The sequence below is a fragment of the Pomacea canaliculata genome, linkage group LG8 (genome assembly GCF_003073045.1).
Source record: "Pomacea canaliculata isolate SZHN2017 linkage group LG8, ASM307304v1, whole genome shotgun sequence".
Lineage (NCBI taxonomy): Eukaryota > Metazoa > Mollusca > Gastropoda > Architaenioglossa > Ampullariidae > Pomacea > Pomacea canaliculata.
In genome coordinates this window covers 11,904,456-11,927,028 of record NC_037597.1, presented here as the reverse complement: position 1 = coordinate 11,927,028, position 22,573 = coordinate 11,904,456, and the positions used below count along the sequence as shown (strand labels likewise).

Genomic DNA, 22,573 nt, shown 5'->3' with positions numbered 1-22,573 from the left:
TATAAAAAAAGGAAATGAATGTTGGAGTGGCTTTTGTTTTTTGTTTTTTGCTGCAGTTCTGTAATATGGCGCTCTCCATGCGGCTGTAAACATTGCTGCATGTTCGATATTCAGCAGTGCTGGTAGCTAAGCTATGGCCACTTTAACAGATAAACTGAAAGTGGAACTTGAAGGTTATGATAATATTTTTGCCATGTTTTTGTTAGCTTTATGAGAATGTTACTTGATCTGTTCGATTGAAACATTCGATTCCGTGTTCGATCAATATTTATTCATACGTATGAGAAAGAGAGGGTGTAAAGAGAGTAGTTTTCTGAAGATTACATTTTTTTCCCTCCAGATTATGTCTCGAAGTGCTCCCTTGATGACGATCTTCGGATGAGAATCAAAGTGTTATGTGAAACAGATATTAATAATTCAAAACAGTATATTTGTTTATTGAAGGAGGTAAGAAACGTTAGAACATCAGCAAAACTGAAAAGCGAGAGGTGAAAATCTCCAATGCGAGATATAGTTGTATAAAATAGTACATATAAACTTCGAAGTCAAAGATAAATTCACATTGTACAATTTTTTTTAAAGGATATGATAATATTTTTAACACAATGATAAAATACCAGTTTCAACAACACTGGATATCACACTTGAGTTGCTTTTCTTCTGTTTGTTTGTGTGTTGTTTTTTCAGATTTTACAAGCAGTACCATTTGCAAATGACTGTTTATTAAAAATGGTGGTTTCACTATACCTCAGTTTAGATCCTAAACATCCTGCCAAGAAATGTTTATCTAGGTATGTTGCTTGACTTTTGAATGAAGTTTAAGACTGAAAATGTTCTCAAGTCTAAATATGTTATCATAAATAGTTAACTATAGATCTTTGCCATTTAATAGCTTGAGAATAATCGAAGAAGTGTGAACAAATTTTTATATCATTGCTATAGCTATGAAGTAATTAAAAGAAGTAATTTGTCTTAGAAAATGTGTACTGCTATAGACCAAAAACCTTTTTAATAAGTTTGAATTCTTTTCTCTTTTTGTTCCATTTTTTTCCCATGTGTTCTTATAAATATTAGTATTTTGTAGTGTACCACAAATGTCATTACATTTTCTGAAATTGGGCTTACCATTTATTTCTTGAAGCAATAATTTTGGGATGAGTGTAAAAAACTCTTATTTATTTACTAGTTTTTTTCAGAATCTCCAGCTAGCAGAGAAAGCAAAAGTTCATCAGTTCTTGTGTCAGCTTATGAGTGATTCATTTGTTGATGTATTTTCCAATGTTACTATTCCACTATCTGCAGTCCGCCAGATAGTGAACAATGTGACTTCTCTCATGGATAACTTCCCTTTAGGTTAGTACCCCCTGACCTATGTCTGTAACTGCATTTATTAGAAAATTAAAATTTTTTTTTTTTACTTTAAACTAAAGAGCATCCATAAAATTTTAATGAATTTGTGTGAAGTCACAGAAAGAAGAAATATTTGTCATTACTTCAACAGCAGGCTAGATAACTTGATTAATCATGACTCCAGCAGAAATTATTTACACCTGCGTGCCATGTATTAGACTAGCAAAGCCAACAGCCATGTGTTGTTTATAAAAAAAATGTCATGTAATTATCTGGAGATGTAAACAAGTGAAAATTTTCTTCTAGCACCTATGTGTCTTTCACCCCTTGTTTATTCATGCATTTTTAAGAGCTGTGTATTAAAATCAATCATATTGTTTAAATAACTTTTTTGCAGGTGAAGATTGCATCACAAGTATCTCCTCTTCAGGTACTTTGATAGCAGTTAACACATTGAATGTGGGCGTTTATACTTGTAACAGTTCTGTGACTGCTAAAGTAATTTCATTTTTATTTATGTCTTTGAGTGTTTGTGTCTATGGTCCTACGTGGAAAGGAAATTTATTTAATTAATACATAATTATTATGTTAAGTATGATAGGGTGTGTTAAAACAATTTACTAAGTAGAATTCTTTTAGACTGAGAGAACCTTAACAGGTGAGATTAGTGTGACCTGTGTGCATATACTTTTTTCTTTATTATTTCAGTGGTGGTGTTTCTTGCAAAAGCTCAGTTTTACTTCTTTCAAATGTTCAGGTTAGACATTAATAGTTTCTTTTTGCCTTTACCTGTCTACCACACCAACAAATGAAATACATAACATAGTTTTTAAAATTCCATAACCTGAGACAATTTGAGGGTGTAACTGTTTCCCAATACTCTTAAAAATGACATGATAGACCAAAAAAAAAAAAAACCAATTGTAGGTTACTGAGTGGTCACATAATTTTTTTTAATGTGCATACACGCATGAATATATGACATACACACATCATGTATATTTGGCATAATAGTGAAACTTGTGAGGCGGTGAATTACACCTTTTGTCCTGATTGTAGGATTTATTTTTCATGCTGAATTTAGGGAAGAACTGGGTTATCAATCTTTAAATTACAATGAAGGCTATGTTTGTTAAAGAGATCTTGATGTTTTGACTTCTGTAATTTTTGTTTTTAAGGATGCCAGATCAGTCAGCAGTGATGATGAACAGCACAATGCACAGCTGTCATGTCACCATGCAGGCACTGAATCGACTTTTTCAGAGGCATGCGCCTCAGCAAGAAGAGATAATGAGTCTGCAAAGTTCAGCTTTTAGGGAATTGATTTCTGCAGACCTCCAGATCTTACTGCATGGTGAGATTTAAGTGATATGAAGTATATTTATGGATTAAATACATTCAATGGTCCTTTATTATCATTCATAGTCTGACGTAGGTCTGATAATCTGAAAAAAAGTTATGGGCATGCTAAAATCATAATTTATTGTCCGAGGAAATTTACAGTTTAATATTTAGCACCCCCTCCCACTCCAAAAAAAGGAGTGGGGTTGGGAATTAATTTGTCTTGTTTTGTCACAAGTACATGCCCTTTGTTGCATAATACTTACAGATTTGAAGTGGAACACTGATGCTTGAGTGTGCTGTTCATGCACTGTTAAAATGCTGTCTACTACAAACTGATATTTTATTGATAGCTATGTGAGTTTTCACTGAGGTGAAAAGCATGCTTTTAATAATCATAATCTTTTGGTATTTTTATTTTATTTTGGCTCTTGCACTAATAATAAGTTTATTCAAGAAAAGGGACCTTTATGTATATTGTCTTGCAGAGCCAATGATGGCTGACTGTCGATGCTGCTGTGCCATTAATCTGGTGCTCCTTTTGTCTTTATCGGTCCCAAATTTGTTGGTTGAGGTAGGAGATGAATTACTGCAGGGTGTCATGCATTGTACTCTTACAAGTATTTTTATATGTGCTATAGGCATGATGGTGCATCTTGAGAATAATGTCTTTGTACTGAACAGCTCATATTCATACAGGAGCTGTTTGTTCCTTCTCATGCACAGTTCTATGTTCTTGTTGCTCATTGTAATTGTCTTACATGCTAATAATTGTAAGTATTAAATTGTCTAATCATACATTTTTCATCATCATCAGCAAAACTTTATTTGAATCTCTGCAGCATATTTTCCTGATATAAAGCATATCCAATTTTCTTTTGTTGACAAACTTTCTGCAATGACAGTAAGGATATTACCGAAATTAATAACTATTTTCTTCCTTTCAAAATCTTGCAGGTAACCTGTGCATTGTTTACATGTGGAGATAAAAACATTGAGCTACCACCATGGCTGCAGGGCATTGACCTGCTGCAAATTAACATGGCAAAGTTGTCTTCAATGGCAGCACTGTGCATGTTGTGGGGTTTGATATCCATGCTCCCATCAGAAATAATGGTTTTAGAGGTTGATTCCCAGGATGAAACACCTCTCTTTGAAGTGATACTGAAAAAGCTGCTGGAGCTGGATGAGAGATGTGTGAGCATGAGCACTCAAGCACAAGCTGTGAAGACAGTTACTTTATGGACCACACGGATGTAGTGAGTCTTCTGTTAAACAAATTGAAACTGCAAATCTATTTTATCTGTTTTATCTTTTCATGTGTACTATCATACAAAATTTATTGGGTTGGTCTACAGTTATACTAACAGCAATAAAGTTACCTGACTTATCATAGTTTCTTCCCTTAAAAAAAAAAAAGAAAGAAAAGAAAACTGTTTTGAATGCTGTTTGGGATAGTTCGGAGTACAAAGTATTTTATTTGCTTTAAATTATTAGACTGCATCTTGGCTGATGAATTTAGTGTGACTCTTTACTGATTTCAGATGGAATTATCAACATTCTTTAGGATGCTGTCTCATTTCGCTTTGTTTGATTCATTTCCATTTCTACTGATGAGCATGTATTCATCATTGACATCTCTGCATTTGCAGTTGTTATTTACAAACTGGACAAATCAAGGAAAGAGAAAAATTTAAAATGAGTGGCAGTGGTTCAGTGACACGCCAGCTTCTCAATTTTGTTTGGACACATTGGCAGGATCAGCTGGAAGTAAGAGTGACATGTTACCAGTCTGTAGGATTCTCTTTTTTTGTTAATGAATATATGCAGTGTGTGTGGCATGTTTAAAATTGTGTATGATATTTTAGGGAGGCAAGTGTGCATTTTGATGTGTTTTAACTTTTTTCTTGCTCAACAATGCTCATCATTAAAACAATTTTTTTGGTTCTAGATTGTTCGTCTCAACTCAAGGATCACATTTGAAAATTGCATAAAAATCCATATGCTGGCATCTACATTTGGTAAGTATACATCATAGATGTGGATAGAGATACTTGCATGGCGTATATGCATGCATGTGTGTAAATGATGTTTATGTGATTTATTTTTTCCTCTTTGCAGACAACCCATCTAGTGATCCATTTCTTCTGTCCATGCTTAAGCAAGTTTTGGATGTTAGCTGGTGCAATCCAAGCAAGTTTGGAGTTTTAGGTAGTCTTGTCCAGTGCATGGGGTCAGCGCCTGTTCTTCAAGCTCATGCCAACTTCCCATTAACTCTGGTTCAACAGATACAAGATCAAGGTTTTGCATGCCAGGTAACTTAGCATTACCTCTATAATATTACTGTTTACGCATGCACTTAAAAGGCACAGGATTAGTTTAGTTTATTCCTAGTTGCTCCTCGAGGAGCATAGGGCTGCAACAACACCTCGCCAGTGGACCCAGTTTTGGGCAGCAACCCGCAGTTGAGCCCATGTGGTTCCGACGTCCTTTGCTCGCTTTCTACTGTTTTTTTTTCCCAAGTCTAAAGGCATGGGATACTTGGATAAAATTAAAAAAAAAAACAACCTTCATTTACAATAGGTAAATAAGCGAGGAGAATAAAAGAATATAATTTTGATTCTTTTCACCCACACTTAATGTATTTGGACAAATGAAGGCTAGCCTGAAAGTAAAAAGAACATCATCAATAAAATATTCTCCTTTTGATTCTCAAATCATACATTGCATTGTAATCTCTTGTAGCATATTTCTTCTTTTTTTTCTATAGTTTTTGTCTGTTGTTGTTTGGGTGGAGTTCACATAAAGTCTTGTTAATGAGACTGCGTACTCAATACACTTAAATGAAGACAATAATGAAAGGATGGATGTCCATTGTTGTGATGTGGCTTTGATGTTAGTGGAGTATATAGATCATAAATCCCTAATTATATAACTTTGCCATTTCAAAGGTCAGTGATTTATATGAAAGGATGATGAAAGCTGACAAGGTCACCAGATGTCAGCCAGAAGATGAGACCACTACTAAAAACTGGCTCCAAGAGTGGATCAGTCCAGTGATATCTGGACTATGCGGGTCAAACAAAAAGCTGAAGCAACACATTATAGAGGTAGTTTATTTTATGTTTCTTTGAAAAACATCGTATATTTATTTAAATTATAACAGTTGGTGTTTAACTCCTCGAGGCACTTTATCATTGTTCCTGCAGTTTCTTTAGATTTTGTCTATGCATTTTTTGTAAGCATTGAAGAGATATGTATTTTTTTCTGAGATTTGTTTCTTTCTGCTCTTTAAGATTTTACTATTCTTTCAGATCCACTTTGTAAAAAATTTTTTTGACTATACATATTGGATTAGAGTTTACATTTTCCCTCCAGTTGTAACAAGGCATATTGTTTCAGTATTTATTGCCCAGAATTCTCAAGTGTGAAAAGAGTGTTTTGAAGTTTCTACTTTGTGAATTGGCTGTTTCCGGGAAACAAGGTAAGTTTTTTTTTTCATTTGGACGTATCTAGAAGAAAAAAACCATATTCCATATAATTTGACTAAACATTATGTAAAGAGTAAAAAAAATAAATAAAATATTAACAAGATTTTTATGCCTCTGCATCACTTTGATAATACTTTGACATGCAATATGTGTCTTTTCAAGTGTTACACTGGGCAAATGAAGTACACTTATGTGCAAGATTTCTGGCGACCCCAAAATCTTTGTATTTTTTAATAGGTTTATGACTATACATCATTTTGCAGCATGATGTAAAGTCTTCTGTTTCCTGTCAACTTTGTTGCATATTCTAGATGGTAGACATAGTGGTGGATCTCTTGGGGCTCTGATTATTTGTATGCGAAGAGCCCGAACAGGAGGCTTGCTGGCTTGGCCCCAGTGTGGTCTGGACAGTGTGTCAACTTTTGCAGACAGAGTTCGTGATGCACTTGGCAGTCAAGATGAGCAGGTTATCTAAATATTCATTTCTAGATATAATTTTCTCCATTAATGATATAATCTTAAGGCATAGTTTTTGTAATACCTTACAGATCACATATGATATCAGAAGTTTACTTTCTTACTGCATCCTGATTCTAATCATTAATTATTTCTGCCTTACGTCCTCAGGTATAGACATGTCTGAATTTTCTGGCTGAGAAACATTTTCTTTGCTGAAGCAGTAGCCTATCTGAACTCTGCCATAGCTTGTGTCAGGACTAATAATTGTTGAATGTGTCTTCTCATACTCTCTGAGCATCATGTATAGTGCAAGTGTGCAAGCAAGCATCCATATGTGCCTACTTGCATGTGTTTTGGTACTGTGGTGACGCTGAAAGATGTTGGTAGTATATAGTGTTTGTGAAATAGAGGGGGTGTAGGAGAGAGATTGATTTATTCTAACGCCATTGCCCCATGGAAATGGAGACAACAAATATGACAATATTACATGATAAGCAACAGACAGTTTTGTCATCATATTCTACAGACGAAAAACTAAGCATAAATATATTGCAACACTTTGTGAAAAACCATTCACACTAGCTGACTAGTAAGATTGACTATGCTGTAACCATACATAATTTCCAAACTTGCAATCCTTCTATGGCATAATTGTTTCTAATTTTAAATACACAAAAAAGATATAATGACAGATTTTTTATGGTATTTTTGTCTGTTGATGCTAACAATACGCTCAGTTTTGATGTAAACCTGATGTAACCCTGATGTAAATATCAAACTCTAAGGTGCAAGTAAGTTTCACATTTTAACTCCAAAGTGTACTTCATCTTCCTCTGTTACTTTACATGAGGGGTATATTAAGTGAACTGTGGAATGATTTTAAAGAGAGAAAATGTGATGCAGTATTATTTGTAAACATAAGGATAAAAGTAATAAAACTTCCTTCTTGATGATGATAAACTTGATTGTAGAAACTTGTAACAGGTGAGACTGGATGCATTTGCCCTACTGTGTGAAAACAAGAAGACGACAGAGTTGATTAGTCAACTGGAATTTGATCATGTGCAGTACTTCATCCCCCACAATCTCAACAACCAGTCACCTGCTTTCAGACAGTCTGTCCTATCTTCCTTAAGAAAGGTTAGAATCATCACATCTTGTCCTTTTATTTTGGAGTGAAAATAACATCAAAACAAAATGCATAGGAATCAGTATAAGGGTTTATGCCAAAAATTTGGATTTGGAGCATGCTTATGGAGCCTAAAATTTAAAAAAAAGCTATGTTCTTAGAACCTTTAAATATTCCAAAATGGTAAAGATGAAACACATCAGGTTTTCACCTGTCTCTTGGAGTCTTTTCTGGTGTGTTTTTTGCTGGTTTTGCTAGCAACAGTTCTGTGTTTTCTAATTATTAAAATTTTTGTTCTTAGTTATTTACCAGAATTATTGAAAGCTATGGTGCACTTCTGCGCAACAAGAAACCTGACACGGTGCAAAGAAAGCCATGGAAGGATGCAGCTGCAAGCTATAATGTAAGTTCTGTGACCATCTTATTGCTCATCATCTTCCAGCCATGAAATTTTACCATTTCTTCTTTGTACTGTACCAGAGGACTTTGAACTTAGCTAATACTGTTAAACTTAGGAAGTTACTTTCTTTAACAATAATAATAATGTATACTTATAATGTGTAGCTTCATAGATCAAACTCTGTGCAGACCAGTAATGATAAATGAAAGATAACAGACAGTGGACAGTGAGGCACACTGAGCAACATAAAGCTCTGAAATATCAAGGTCTGTGTTTATTTATTTGGGTGATTTCCTTTCTTTGTTTCCAGTCATTTTTAGCCTGGCTGGAGGAGTATTTATTTGAGCAGCTGTACCCTGGTGCTGCCTTTGCTCGTCGTATGATGAGCTTATCCGTTTTGTCACTTCTGCTTCAAGAGATTCAAACATCAGGTGATGCTCTAAAAGTTCTATAGAAAATTTATACAATTTTCAAAAAAAAAAATTTCAGGACTTTTTAGAGTTGGGTTAGAATTAGGGTTAACCTTTAGTGGCTTAGGAGTAGGACAGTTTTTGAGATAGATGAGCTTTAATGGCATTTGAAATTATTTCATCTTTGTTGTTGCCAACAGAGACTGTTAGAGACAGCTACCAGCTACTCAGAAGAGTAACTCTTCACCATCTTCACTCACTGCTGGAGTGTATGACTGACACTTATGAAGAGAACAAGCATGAGGCATTTAAACTGCTGCTGGCTTGTACTAATAAACACAGGAATTTGTTGGTAGGTGCAGCAGACTTGGTTCTTGGGAATAGTCTTGTTAGCATGTTCACTCTTCAATTGTAAAATCTGCCAGTTGCAATATTTTGTGGAAATGCAGATATATCAGGTAGGAAGAAAATCTTTTGGTAATAATTGTATACAATTCACAAAAGTCCTTACACATGTAATGAAGCTAACTTTTACTGCTTTGTAAAACTGTGCTAAGATGCTGTGTGATTTTGTGAATTTTTTATCAGTTTCAATGATACAAAGTTATACATGAATTTATGACAAGTACTATTTATCTGCTTTTGTTGACAGACATATTTTCCTAGCATGGCATTGCTGAGAGAATTTGCTGTTTTATTTTGTCTCTTATGGACATTTTCTTCCTGAACAGACTGAAGAACATTGCAAGGAATTGTACTCCTGTGCCATGAATCTTGCTACAAGCACCAGGCCTCAAGACAGCAGTACAGCTGCCTACCTGTTTCGCTTTTTGCTGCAGCAGTCGTGTATTTCAAGTGTGATCAAGGGACATAAGCTTGAGCTACAGAACCCTGCTTGCATCAAGAAACTGTTGCAAGAAAAGTCTTGTCCTCAGAAAAGAGACCCAGACCCCTCATATGATACCTGCACCAATGGAGGCCTGAGTGAGGCAGCACCTTACATTTTATTCAACATTCAGAATCCATTGTTATTAGACTGCACTGCACAACATGGTGGAAAACATAGTGCACCTTTATCAAAATCAGAAGCAGCTGAATGTACTGTACAGGAAAATCATCTACGTGCACAAGAACTGGTTCTTGATACTGTGAGTGGTGTGTGGCTTTCGGCCAGCAACATTGAAGTCCCAACAGTGCTGCATCAGCTGCAGGTGTTGCTGTCACTTCTGGTTGACCAAGTAGTAATTGCTCGGCACAGTCTGGTAGTGGCAGCTGCCAGCCGCCCCATGCATCCCACCCTTCACAGTATCCGCTGCATCCTTAGCACACTTGATCTTGGGTATGGACTTTCAGCAAACTTGTTCCATACAGTAACTTTTTTGTACTCAGTCTTTGTAACAAGTTTATGTGAAAATATGACTTAAAGTAGCATACTTACATTTCTGTATGTGTCTGGATGACACTTGCTGACAGTCTACAGGAGGACAGACAGACATGTTTTAGTCTGTGCAGTTATCTTTTTTTTTTGTGTGCAAAGTCATGTTATACTTTCCATCAGATAAGTACTTTTGTTTTTACTCTTGTCTCAGAAGTGTGAGAGAAATATGTGGTTTTCCTCTCTTTCTTTCTTGTTTATAGATTTGCTTGGATGGTTTGATCAACAACTTTTATGCCAATATTTGTGTGTGTGTTTTATAGGTCAGTGGATGAAAGATGCAGAGCTTTGTGGGCAGAGTTCATCCACTGTCTGCTTCAAACCTGCTTTCAGGTGGCAGAGGTAGTGTCCCCTGTGGTGCAAAACTCATCACCTGAGGGAAACATACCCCAGGAAGCCATTTTAGGTTAAGATGGAATTTATTTTAGCCTAGTTTTTGGCAAATTTGTTAGCAATTCCATTATGCAGTAAACTGAACTGAAAACCCACACTTATACAGCCACAGATTAAAAATCTTTCCAAACATCGTGATGGATATTCATATTTGAGAAGGCTGCTACATCTCATGTGTAAAGTGATGCTGTCCTTGGTCTTAAAATCCTCTTTAAAATATTCAAGGACTTTGTTGTGGGAGGTGAGTATGAACATATTTGTGGCTTAAGTTGAAAGATGTTTACTGTGATTGAGGATCCTGACATTTACCCATGTATTATTTTCTGTATTTTTTGCAGGTCCAGGTCTAAATTTTGATGTAAAAATAATAGCTGAAGTCGAGGATGTTCAGCAGACTGTCTCCCTTATGCCTGAGTACCTTGTAGTGTGTAGCTGGCGCAGCATAAAAGAAGTGTCCTTACTGCTGGGACAGTTGTGTCTCAGTTTGCCTGTAACTCAGCCTGGGGTTAATCAGGGATTGCTTTCTTTACGACAGGTAATTTTAAAATTTTTTTTTTAAAGGGAAAGATAAATAACTAAATCTAGAAGTACAAAAATCTCTTGCTGAGGTAACTTAGTAAAGTATTATAAAGTATTCATTGCCCTACAAATGCCTAAAAATATGAAGTTTTTTAATTTGTTGAAACTGGGAGGTCTAGGCACGTTAAGTTTTTTTTCCCAAGACTTATTATTCGTCATATTTATTGCTATGATGGGAGAAGAAGACATCTTAGGGCATATTAGCTAACTGATATGTCTAAGTTATATGTCAATAAAGGTGTGAATAGCTTTTCTTTCATCTTGGCAATAACAGGTGGAGGACATAGGCTTTTACTTTAAGAAACAGCTAATGGAGTCGCTACACCGTGGTGCCTTTGAGCTGGCATATGCGGGCTTTGTCATGATGTGTCAGATGCTATGGAGGTGATTCACCACTCTGTTTTAAATTATGTTTAGTCTTTGGTTTTAGGCAATCATATTTAAAAATATTGTAAATGCTATTAAAGTCAATGGAGATTTTTTAAAATATATTTTTCTATATATGTGCGAATGTATTTTGTATATATGTATATTTTTTTTAAATAAGTAGATGTTTTTACTTCTAATCCTTGTTTCTTTCTACGAAGTGAAAACTTGGGCCAGGTAGTCTGGACTACATGCTGCCTTTCCATTATGGATGACATTTTTTTTTCACTCCAATTCGGTTTTTCAACAGTTTTCATCCCATTCTTTTTGTCCACAGAAGTTCATGGAGCCAATTGCAGCAGCTACCTAAACAATGGCTAAGAGATGTCATGGCAGTTGTTGTGGCGGAGGATCGTTCAGCAGCTTTGTGTGCCACTCGGAGGAGTGCTGGAATCCCTTTCTTCTTGCAGGTTCATCACATTTCTTCTCCTTCCCTCTTTCTTGTTCATTTGATGCCCCAGCTTTTGTCACTCTTCTGCTTGCTGTGGCTGTGCGCTGCTGAAGCTCATATGTCTAAGTTATCATGAGGTATGATTATTATTTTAGAGCTCATAGTGCATACTTAAAGTTCTTCTATTATGTGTTGTTAGAGTGCATACTCACACTTCTTGTCTTGTGTTGTGTCCAGGCTATACTTGCGACAGAGTCTCCTGCCACAGGTCGACTAAGTTTCCATCAGGTCATGAGGCAACTGCTGGATGTTGCATTTTCTTCATTAACCCTCCATCCCAGCAGAACAGACACATGTGTGAGTAAGCGTATCTTTTTCTGTCTTATCAGATTTCGATAAACTTGAAACCTTGTTTATTTATGATAAACCTCTGTTAAATATGTCTTCTAACAAATCCTTATTTTTTCCAACTTGTATCTTGTATTATGTGAGCAGGTTCATGCTTTAAACATCTTACGAGCATTGTTCCGAGACACCCGGCTGGGAGAGGATGTGGCGTCTTACATTTCAGAAGGTCTGATGGCAGCTGTCAGGGGCTTCAAATCACAGTACTGGGAGGTGAAAACATGTAGCTAATCTTTACCATAATTTTTCAGACTATTTTCTACTTCGTATTAACCTCAGTTCCTTCCAAATTAGTTTTTATTCCTCCAGGTTAGTGAGAAAATATTCAAACTAAGTTGGTTTCAATTTATTTAAGAGATGGAAGCCTGATGTAGGATAAAGATATTGAAAGAAGAAGAGCCTGGTATTGTTTGTTTAAGTCTTTTTCTACACATATAAGGAAAGGTTTAAGTAAAATTGTTATTTGACATGCTTACAATTTTCAGATCCGCAACTCTGCAACTCTCCTACTAAGTGCTCTCATCACTCGCATGTTTGGTGTTAAGCGTAACAAGGATGATAGTGTGATATCTAAAAGGAACAGGTGAGTAGCAGACTATATTATAGCATTCATTTTCCAAAAGAGCTTTAAATTATTTTGGAAGGTCAATATGCAAGATACAACTAACTATCAAATCACAATCATTTTGTGGAAAGTTTGAAAGTGTCAGAAAAGGCATACAACATAACCTTTAAAGTTTGAGTTTATGTTTAGTTTAAGTACATGGTTTACTGTTCTTCATTTACAGTCAGACAGGTCGGGCTTTCTTCTACAAGTATCCAGCTCTTTTTCAGTTCTTGTTAACGGAATTGGAGACAGCTACACAAAGTGCTGCGTAAGTATAAACCTTCTACCATAGATTACAATAATCCTGCCTTTTAGGGAAATTTTTGCAGAAAACCTAGGATAATACTCAAACAGATGAACCACAGAAAGGTTCACGAAGTGATGTGCTGAAAGCGATTGCAGGTTTAAATGAAATGGTTAATTCTACTTTTCCTGCCTCCTGTATATGTATAATTGTTTACCTACAAAGAGTAGCTTATGGAATATAAACCAGGGAGTACTGAAGTATGTCACTTTCAAAAGTAGCTGAAACTGATGGCACGGTAAACTTTATTTTTGCAGTGAGAGTCTTAATAGCAAAACAAATTCAAATGGTCTGTTTGACAGAGTTAGCCTTGTCATAAAAAAAATGTGTTGGTGTATTTCTTCTTACTGTACCAGATGATAGGACTATATTGAGTTTACCTTCTAGCTACCTCGTATCCAGCTGTCCAAACTATGCAACACGGTAGAACTGAATAAAGCTCTCTCCCACCCTATCCCTACCTGACACGTCATTGAACGCTCTACTCCAGTTTTTGCTCGGCTCTGCCCGCGTTTGGTCGTGTGTCGGTTACCTTGTCCTTCGAAGTGCTATGGAATTTACCATATACGGTGTGTGGTGTCCCCAGCAAATTCACGTGGAAGATGTCTCAACTGTATGCCATATTCCACCAATCTGCTGTGTCATCTTACAAGGCAGGTCCGAGGACAGGTGGATGCAGGGTTCGGGACAGACCCTTTATCTTGCTTGTTAGAGAAACACAAAGTAAGAAAAGGTAAGGTTAGACAGCCGGAAAAGTCCCGTTATCCAATTGCAGAGGTAAGTGTGCCGCTGCATTGTGGTGGGGAACAGGGCAGCGCAGGTCTGAGCAGCAACTTGAACCATGGGGTGGACTTAGCGCCTATACATATCCACCAGCAGTCCAGCTACTCAAAGTGTTGGCAAAGATCAAGGGCAACAAGGTAGAAATTATTCTAGTGGCACTTCTCAACTGGAGTCGATCTTGGAGTTCAGAGCTAGCAGCGTTGTCTCTGGTGATGCCACGGAAGCTACCATCCATGCAAACTCTGTTAAAGAAACCTCAGTCAGGTTTCCCCCCCACCCCCGGCTCAACTTTCATGCCTGGGTCTTGTCAGGAAGAAGCACGTGAAGCAGTGGCTCACATCACAGCCGCAGGAAGGCCCTCCACTTTAGAAGTTATCAAGGTGTTATTAAGTGGAAGGTTTTTGAGAGCTGGAGAAAGAGCAAGGGACTGACCCTTGCCGAGATGTCTCTTGCAGAGGTGGGGTTAGGAAGGAAAGTCAGATAGCACAAACAGTTGCGGCCTGGATTAAAGCTATCATCAAGGCTGCATATGTTGCATGTTTGCTAGGTTCTACCTAAAGGACCTTGAACACCCCTCTAACTCCTTGGATGCAGTCAGTGGCATCTGGTAAGTATTCGAAGAAAGAAATTTTACCACCAAAAATAGTACTTTTTATTTTTATTATTGGACATACCTGTGTGCCTTATTTTGTCTGCTTTTGACACATTTCAACCTTTAGGTGTACTGATTGAAGGCACTTAAATTTACAAATATGTTCAACAGAAAGACTGGACAGCTGCATTTGCGTCCATCACTGTACCCTGTACTAATGGTGCTGGGACACCTTTACCCATCCACCATGGAAGAAGACTCCACTCACCTTAACCTGGCAGCATTTGTCCCACACGTCATCAAGTAAAAATCCAGTTTCATTTTCCATGTTGTATGTGTTTCATTGACAAAAGAATGGAATTGTAGATGAGAATTCACTTTCTGCACATGTGGACTCACATTTTTAACTCACAAAGCTGGTGTTTTGTGTGAGTGTGTTTTTACTTTACATGAATTTACCATATGGTAGTCTTCAGTTGTTTGGGTCTAGTATTTGTCGGGATGGTTGGGGATACATGGAGATAATTTTTTTTTTTGGTGGAGGTCTTTTTTATTATCATTGTGAGTGAATACAGCTGTTTAATTTCTTGTACATCAGATTCATGTAGATACTAATCATCATGATGTGTGTAGATGTGCCAGCAGCCCTGTGTACAAGACACGTATTATGGCCGCTAGAGCACTGCAACCCTTGGTCAACAAAGAACAAATGTGTAAGGTGCTGACAACATTACTGAGTTATCTCCCTAAATGCCCTGAGGAGAAGCTGAGGATTTCACAGAGTCATCTGCATGGTGTTCTCCTGCAGGTATAAAATGTTTGCTTGGTCTTAAAAATAATGTTTTAACAGTGAGTATTGGGGAGAGTCAGTAGAAAGCATGGTGAATGATGTTCTTTACAAAAAAGTTTAATCAACAGTCATGGTTGCAGTTGACTGTGAAAGAAAGATGAGCAATCCTAGAAAGGAAGCTGCTCCATAATGCCTTTTACAAATTGTTCAACAATTTGTGGTTTTATAGATATTGATAAAATAACTCTTTTCTCTGGCTTGCAGCAGACAATGGTTGATGTTTTTCTCATATTACTTCTTGCATTTTGCAAGTACGTGTAATCCTGTTCTCTTTGCTAAAGGTATTTTTGAACCATGACACTGTAGAGCACTGGTTTGATGGGCTTTTTTCTGGGAGGATAGGGTGTTGATCCCAGATAACTGAATGCATGGTTAATTGAAGACCAGATAATTGAGGTTCCACTTTCTCTCTATATATATATATAGGTACACGCGCTTACTTCAATTTCTGCTTTGCTTCTTAAATTGTTCACCCACCCTCCCAACTTCTGTTTCAATTGTCTCTCAAGACTATCAGTGGAAGTTATAACAATCTGGAATACAAACATGCATATACACCTACTTTCATGGCTACTGTCCTGCCCCCACCACACACACATATTCATGTCCACAAACCCACACACATGAATTATTCATGTCAACAAATATATATTCATGCTTACATACACACATGCACCCACAAATGTATATTCATGTCCACATGCACATATGTTCCTAGAATACATGTATTCATGTTCACACACACACACACATGTCCATTGTTCTGTCTTCTGCTTCTTGACCAGCTATCAGAAAGCAAGGTTCATATGTATGTCTATACACCTGACAGGTGCATCATCTCCTCCTGCTGCTGCCTGACGTGAGTGGTGGTCTGTTACATGAAGCCTGTGATGTGTGCCTTGCTGGGCTGGGAGCCTGTTCCTGGCTTGTGACAAGGTCAGTTAGCTTGAGTTTGTTTAATCCATTTACTACATTTCTCTTTAAGCTGTTTCTTACCCTCAGGCATATATGGTTATTGATGCAGTGTGCATTTGGAATATGAAGTGTGTGCTTTCTGGTTGGCCTACCTTGAATATTTGTGGATTGGGGCCTGCTTATATTGGTTTTCACATTTAAAAGAAACAGTGTTTTTACTTATGCCTGTTTACATTTTTAAGGCCTTCAAATGATTCCATTCAATTTTTTGTCATTTGTTTATCCCATTTATTACTTTTTGTGCTTCAAAATACACAGCAAATAACTGATCACCTTTATTGAAATTAAAATGTGTTCTGGTATTTTGATATTTTCAGAGAGAATAAATGCCTGTTAACCAGGAAGGTGGCCATGGAGGTTCTTAACCTGGTTTTATCCCACGCAGAAGTCATTAAAATGAGCTTTTCTGCACGTGATGTAGATATGTTCAATACTATCAAATGTCTTTTCCTGACTACCTTGCGGTCAGAGGTGAAGAAGGCATCAGAGTACAGTCTTTACACCCCCTCTCTTCCAGATTTTCTTAGTTGCATGGGATTGCTGGCCATGAAGTGGCTTGTCTTAGAAGTCAGCAGCAGCATGAATGAAGATGACTCAGAAAGCGTCATCTTAGATTTATTAAACTTTGATGCCTATGAAGTCCACATATCTGTACTAGACTCATTGTTGGCAAGTTCAGGAAAAGCCAAAATGTTGAAAACAAACCTGGCACAGACTCTAGACAGAAAAGAAGACATTAGTAGGCTCTCAGAATCTCAGGATACTGATGGCTTAGCTGCTGATTATTTTGCTGATAATGGGAAGACAACTTACATATGCCAAGAAAATGAGGAAGATAAAATTACTGGTAGCATCCTGACAGAAGCTGTAGTGCATCAGCTGCTGCGCATGGGACTGCAGGCTGAAGGACATCCGGCAACTTTGATCAAGGTGAGAAAAATGTCAGGATATGGATTATTATGGATACAGCAGGCACTTTTTTCCTGGCCTATATCTAAAATTAGTGTCAGTCAAATAGTTCTATTGTTTACCATGTGTACCCATATCGACCTTGCAAATAGTTAAGTATGTGCACAAAAAGAAACCCTCAAGATGCTGAGTTTTAAAAAGAAACAATAAAAGCATTTGAGAAATTACACATATACAAAAAGTAAATCATTTATAAAATAGTCTTGTGTATTTGCTTTTTGCAGGTGTTCCAGGTACTCTTGTCTGTTCCTGATATTAGCCAGTACACCAGTGATGAGAACTTGATTGATGTAAGTGTAAGGATTCTTTCTACAAATTTGATTTCTGTACAAGCACTTTCTTAGACTAAACACTTATTGGTTTTAAGAAATGCTTTGACTAATTTGTTTCTTAAGTGGACCTAAAATACAAGCCTTCATTTGTTGTAGAACATGGGAGAATTGTCTTCAAATCATCATTTTCAGATGTGTGGCAGATTGTTTGATGGTCATTGTTGAAATTTAGTCTCATGTTTTGTTCGTTTGGTTTTTTTTATTTATCTTGTCCTCATCATATCATTAGATGAAGATACTGTAGTAGTTTCATCATCAAATCAATTTCACCATTTTACAAGTTGTTTCTGGCTCTGGAATCTCTTAATAAAGGCTTAAGAAAAGATTGTACTTAAGAATTTGACTGAAAGTTTTCATTCTGAAATCTTAAACATTAAATCAAATAGATTTAACAAGCTGAATCACATAAATAGTTTTTGCTTTGTGACATTGTGGGATTATGTTTCAAACTTTTAAAAACAGGCTCAAATCAGGTATTGTCACATGTAGTTCCGCAATAGTTTGTTAGAAAAGCATTTAAATGCTACACATAAATATCAAAATTTCCTTCCTTTAAGCTTCTTGAAAAGAATGGGGAAGAAGAGAAGTAGAGTATGAATCATTTTAAGATAGCTAAAGCTATTTTAACGTATTTTGTATCTAAGCTCTAAAAATTGTAACATGCACATTATTTTTTGGCAGGTATTTGATAGCCTTTTGCTCAAAATAGATGTACAGAAAAGGTGAGTAAAAAAATTGTCCTGGTTACTTTATCTTGATGATACCATCTTTCCTGTGAGTACAAAATTGTCCTGGTTACTGTATCTTGATGATACCATCTTTCCTGTTAAATGTCGTTGTCTTAATGATGAACTGACCCTGTACACAGGACTGAAATTCAATCTCTTGAATGTCAAGATGACCTTTGGTGTGTGTGCATGCTGGAGATAACCAGGAATTTTGTTCATGTCTGTATAATTCAGTCAATTTTTCAGGTCAGACGTCAAGGCATCAGTAATGAAATTCTGCGGCAGCCTTCTACCTTACTTGCTGAAAAAAATGCAGGTTAGACAGTGTGTGTGTGTGAGAGAGAGTGTCTGCATGTATGTGCAAAAAAGCATTTGAATTTGTGTACCCTGTAATCTATAAATAAACACATGCGCACACACCCACACACATATAAAAGAAGCTGATATCTTAAATTTATATAGGTCACAGTAATGTTTTTGTTTTCAGGGCTCCACCGAAAGAGTGAGAAGTCTTCTTTGTAAACTGAAAGACATTCTCATGATGTGGTGTCAGGCAGAACAACCAGAAGAGCTTCAGCTGGCCTGTGCTCACATTCTGTGCAGTCATGCATCATCTCTGTTGCTAGACAAGGATAGGTGTTTAGGTAAGGAAAAACTTCTAGGTTATGAAGCTGTAGAAATTCATATTCAGATGTAGTTTTGTTTATATTTATATTCAAATTTGCATTTTTCTCAGCCACCTTACAACTAGGATGTAGTGGTATAATTTTTAGAGAATACTGTGAGAGTGGGATATCAGGGCCTAAGATATTGGCTTGTTGTTGTTTTTTTTTTTCAAGTTTCATATTAACTGTTTTATAATTTGTGTGCATTGAAGAGAAATTCCTAATTTTTGCACATTTAACTTTCCCTCCCTTGAAAATTTCTGTTTGATGAGAGTTTCCCCTTCACCTAACAGATTTGTTCTTCTGATTGGATTTGTTATGATTTGAGTGTCATTGTATGGACCAGTACTTTTTTTATGGCATTCTTGGCATTGTACTAGACTGTTTACTTGCCTGTGGCCTTTTGTTTTTCATCTATTGTTTCCAACTTTCACTCTCTAGTCTTCTTTAGCTAACACCATGACAGTTTCTTCATTTGTACATGTTCTGGCTATAGTGGACTTTACATCATTGCCAAACAAGTCATATATTTGTAACCTGTTAATGCGAGTTGTCTCTCCTTAGTGATCATGTGGATAACTTTACTATTATTTGCTGTTCAAGGAACCCTTGTCTTTGACTTCTGGACTATGGTGGTATACTTGCTTCAAGCAGATGACCTTGAAGTAAAAGAAGTTATGGCCAGTGTAACAGCAGAGCCATCTCTATCACAAAGGGGTAAGTAATGTTGCAAATAATAGGTTTCCAGTAAATATTTATAATATCATCAAATTGTTGTGGTGGGTAGAGATGTTTTACGATAACAGAGAGAGTGGGGTGCTGGGTAGTGGATGGAAACCGAGTGCACAAATGATCAGATAAATAATCGAATATAGTTAGCATAGTCTGGTAATATGAAGTGCAGGGAGCTTGGCCACATGCTGGGACTCTGCTCTATATAATGTAAAGTGCAGAGAACCAGCTACACGTTGCTTTGGTTTTGCAGAAGGTGGCAGTCATCCTGAGCAAGCTCTTCTTGAGGTGGTCAATGCAATGTTTGCACTTCATGGCCACATATATGAGCTGCACTGCGTGTCAACAGTTCTCGACTGGCTTCACAAACTTTTTGCTCGTGTCAGACTGTGTAATTATGAGGTAAGTGTAAGGTCAAGCTTTACATTCTGATTGTGAGCGTCTTCCTCTGAAGCTGAATTGGCTTTTAATTTTTTAGTTACTTGCCATTGTCTTTTTTCTGATTGCACTGGGTTGGTTAAGGTGTTAGGCACCTTTACTTCTTTTCGACGAGAGGTGTGTGTGTGTGCATGCACACGCAAAAGTGGCGTGCAAAAATGCGTGCTTGTAAATGCATGCTGACACATATTTGTGTCTACATGCAAAAGTTTGTGTTATGTTTATAATACTTAACTCTTCCTATATAGTTCACACTTGCAGATGCAAAAGTCTTCATAGCTACAACTAATTGTGTCAGCTCATCCATATTGAAGAAGTAAAATTATAATCATTATTTTATTGTTGCCATATCTGGCAAATGACATAATATATTACTTTTATTTTATCTCTCTTCCCCTTCTCTCCTAGGATTCTACTCAGCGTCTTTTTGACAAAGGAGAGCTGAACAGTTTTCAAGATGAAATTTGCTTTGCCAGGATCATATCAAGAACTGTGGAAGCCTGGTCTGTGCAAGCTCACAAAGAGGGCTTGCCAGAGAAACTGCATGCAAAAAATGAAGCTTGCCAACTGCAGACCAAGAATCTTGCAGTTGATCCTGAGGCGAGTAAGTTAGCCCTGACAGCATTAACTGATGCTATTTCAGAAATAACATCAAATATTTCCAGGACCAAGGATATTTCCACAAGAATCTTGTATCTAGAAACATCTCTGTACAATGAACAGGTGCAGTCACTGATCCATGCTGCAGTGGTGGCACATATTATAAAGTCAGTTTTCATAATTGGAAGACTCAGAGGTTGTCACCCCGAAGTGGAACTGGCATATGAACTATTACTGCAAAGAGTCAAAATGTGTTCAGATACAATAGAAGTGTCTAACTGCCTTTTGAAGAAAGTTCTGGAAGAAATATGACACTGTAAAAGTTTATTATGTCAGGCCAACTGCTGTGTGTTTCTGTCTGGTCAGATGTTCATAAATGCTGCTCATGAAGGGCCTTCAAAACTGTACAGAAATGATTTAAATAAAAGAAATATATACTATGTAGCTTAAATGGTGTTGGGTCTCTTTAATTTTTGCATGAGAGTCAATTATATGACTGAGATATTGGGTCAGCATTTGAAAACTATTTTTTCTTATTTTTAATGACCCTGAATATTGTTGCTTTTAACTTATTGATTTATGGTTTAGCATTTTTATACATAAACTGCAGCACTGCACTTGTCAGTCTTTCAGAATACCTTGGAGGGAGGTCCTCATCAAGATGGACTGAGAAAAAAAAAGTAAATGTCATCCCCTAACCTTTAAGGTTGTTGGTGGGTGAGGTGTTAGAGACCTTGCTTTTCTTGAGACCAGCTTTATATGAGGGTGGTGCCCATCTCCTCCCCCTAACTGCATTACCTTCCACAATGCTCTGTGGAATCGGGTACCCATTCCTGCTAGCTGGGTCGACTGGGGGAAGTTTGCTGCACTAACCGGGCATTGAACCAGCATGCTCTTATTTCGGATGCCAGCGCTCTAACCAGTCGGCAATCCACTTCCCCAAGACCAAAAAAAAAGAAAACAAACTGGCCAGCAAACATGAAGAATGGACTGACAAGACCATGCAGGACTTGCTTATCACTGATTACTATGGTGAGTCTTGTCAGCTACTGACTTTATCCAGCAACCTGTATGGGTGAACCAGCATAGCTAATCAGATGGTATTGGCATGGACGTGTATAGGGTATAGGTGGATTGCTGTCTGTCTGCCAAGACCAATGCTTAGTCACTTGCGAAGTGATCTGCTGTTAGTCTCGCCGAGCCTAAACAAATAATGTGACTCATGCCTCGTTTTAGCAGTTAACTGGAAAAAATCGTCTGCCAGCAGTCGAGTAGTACAAGTTCGTGGTATTGGTCAAGGGAAAGAATTAAAGGAAAAGAAGAATGTACAAGCCTTACCACTACACTATTTCAGAAACATCTTTCAATCAATCATATGCTTATCATGACAAATGGATAGTAAAATATTCCCATGCCATATCTGTTTTTCCTTGATTTCTGATCACTTTATTCTGTAAAACTATTTGTCAGACATCTTCAACTAATCCATTTACCAAAGATCAGATTGGGCATAAATTGGGAATTCAGATCAGAGCAAGATACCCTATTCCCATGCATACCTTTCCCACTTAGGCAGACTTCTCACATTTTTGAGCAGGGCATTTACATGCTGATTTTAGTTTCTTTGTTGAGTAGTTATATTATCTGACAGATCAAAGGAATAGGTAAGATGAAAGCCACTTTTAGTGAAAGGGAAAATAACTGGGCTGGTGCCTGCCATCATGTGATTCACTCCCACACTCCTTTATCTGCCTCACCCCAACCCCCTCCTATCTCTGTTATTTCCTTT

General features: G+C 37.1%; 1 protein-coding gene across 2 annotated transcripts; it reads left to right on the top strand.

Moving 5' to 3' along the window:
- Positions 1–55: 55 nt before the first annotated feature.
- Positions 56–21,228, top strand: LOC112570819 (thyroid adenoma-associated protein homolog). Of its 2 annotated transcripts, XM_025249455.1 has the most exons (39): positions 56–173; positions 341–447; positions 688–791; positions 1,187–1,353; positions 1,748–1,780; positions 2,059–2,107; positions 2,529–2,704; positions 3,180–3,265; positions 3,649–3,950; positions 4,344–4,461; positions 4,643–4,712; positions 4,813–5,006; positions 5,643–5,801; positions 6,094–6,175; positions 6,494–6,648; positions 7,626–7,781; positions 8,072–8,173; positions 8,481–8,601; positions 8,781–8,932; positions 9,312–9,919; positions 10,279–10,421; positions 10,747–10,943; positions 11,262–11,371; positions 11,691–11,823; positions 12,042–12,161; positions 12,300–12,422; positions 12,695–12,792; positions 12,998–13,084; positions 14,667–14,798; positions 15,129–15,303; positions 16,175–16,281; positions 16,638–17,250; positions 17,514–17,579; positions 18,303–18,343; positions 18,596–18,665; positions 18,837–18,993; positions 19,618–19,731; positions 20,000–20,148; positions 20,593–21,228. In XM_025249455.1, the coding sequence occupies exons 1-39, from the start codon at positions 134–136 to the stop codon at positions 21,094–21,096; spliced, it is 6,120 nt and encodes a 2,039-aa protein (XP_025105240.1). In that variant the 5' UTR covers positions 56–133; the 3' UTR covers positions 21,097–21,228. The 2 variants fall into 2 exon arrangements, with proteins under 2 accessions (XP_025105240.1, XP_025105242.1); XM_025249457.1 differs by lacking the exon at positions 56–173 and having other exon boundaries at positions 419–447; positions 1,197–1,353.
- The last annotated feature ends 1,345 nt before the right edge of the window (positions 21,229–22,573 follow it).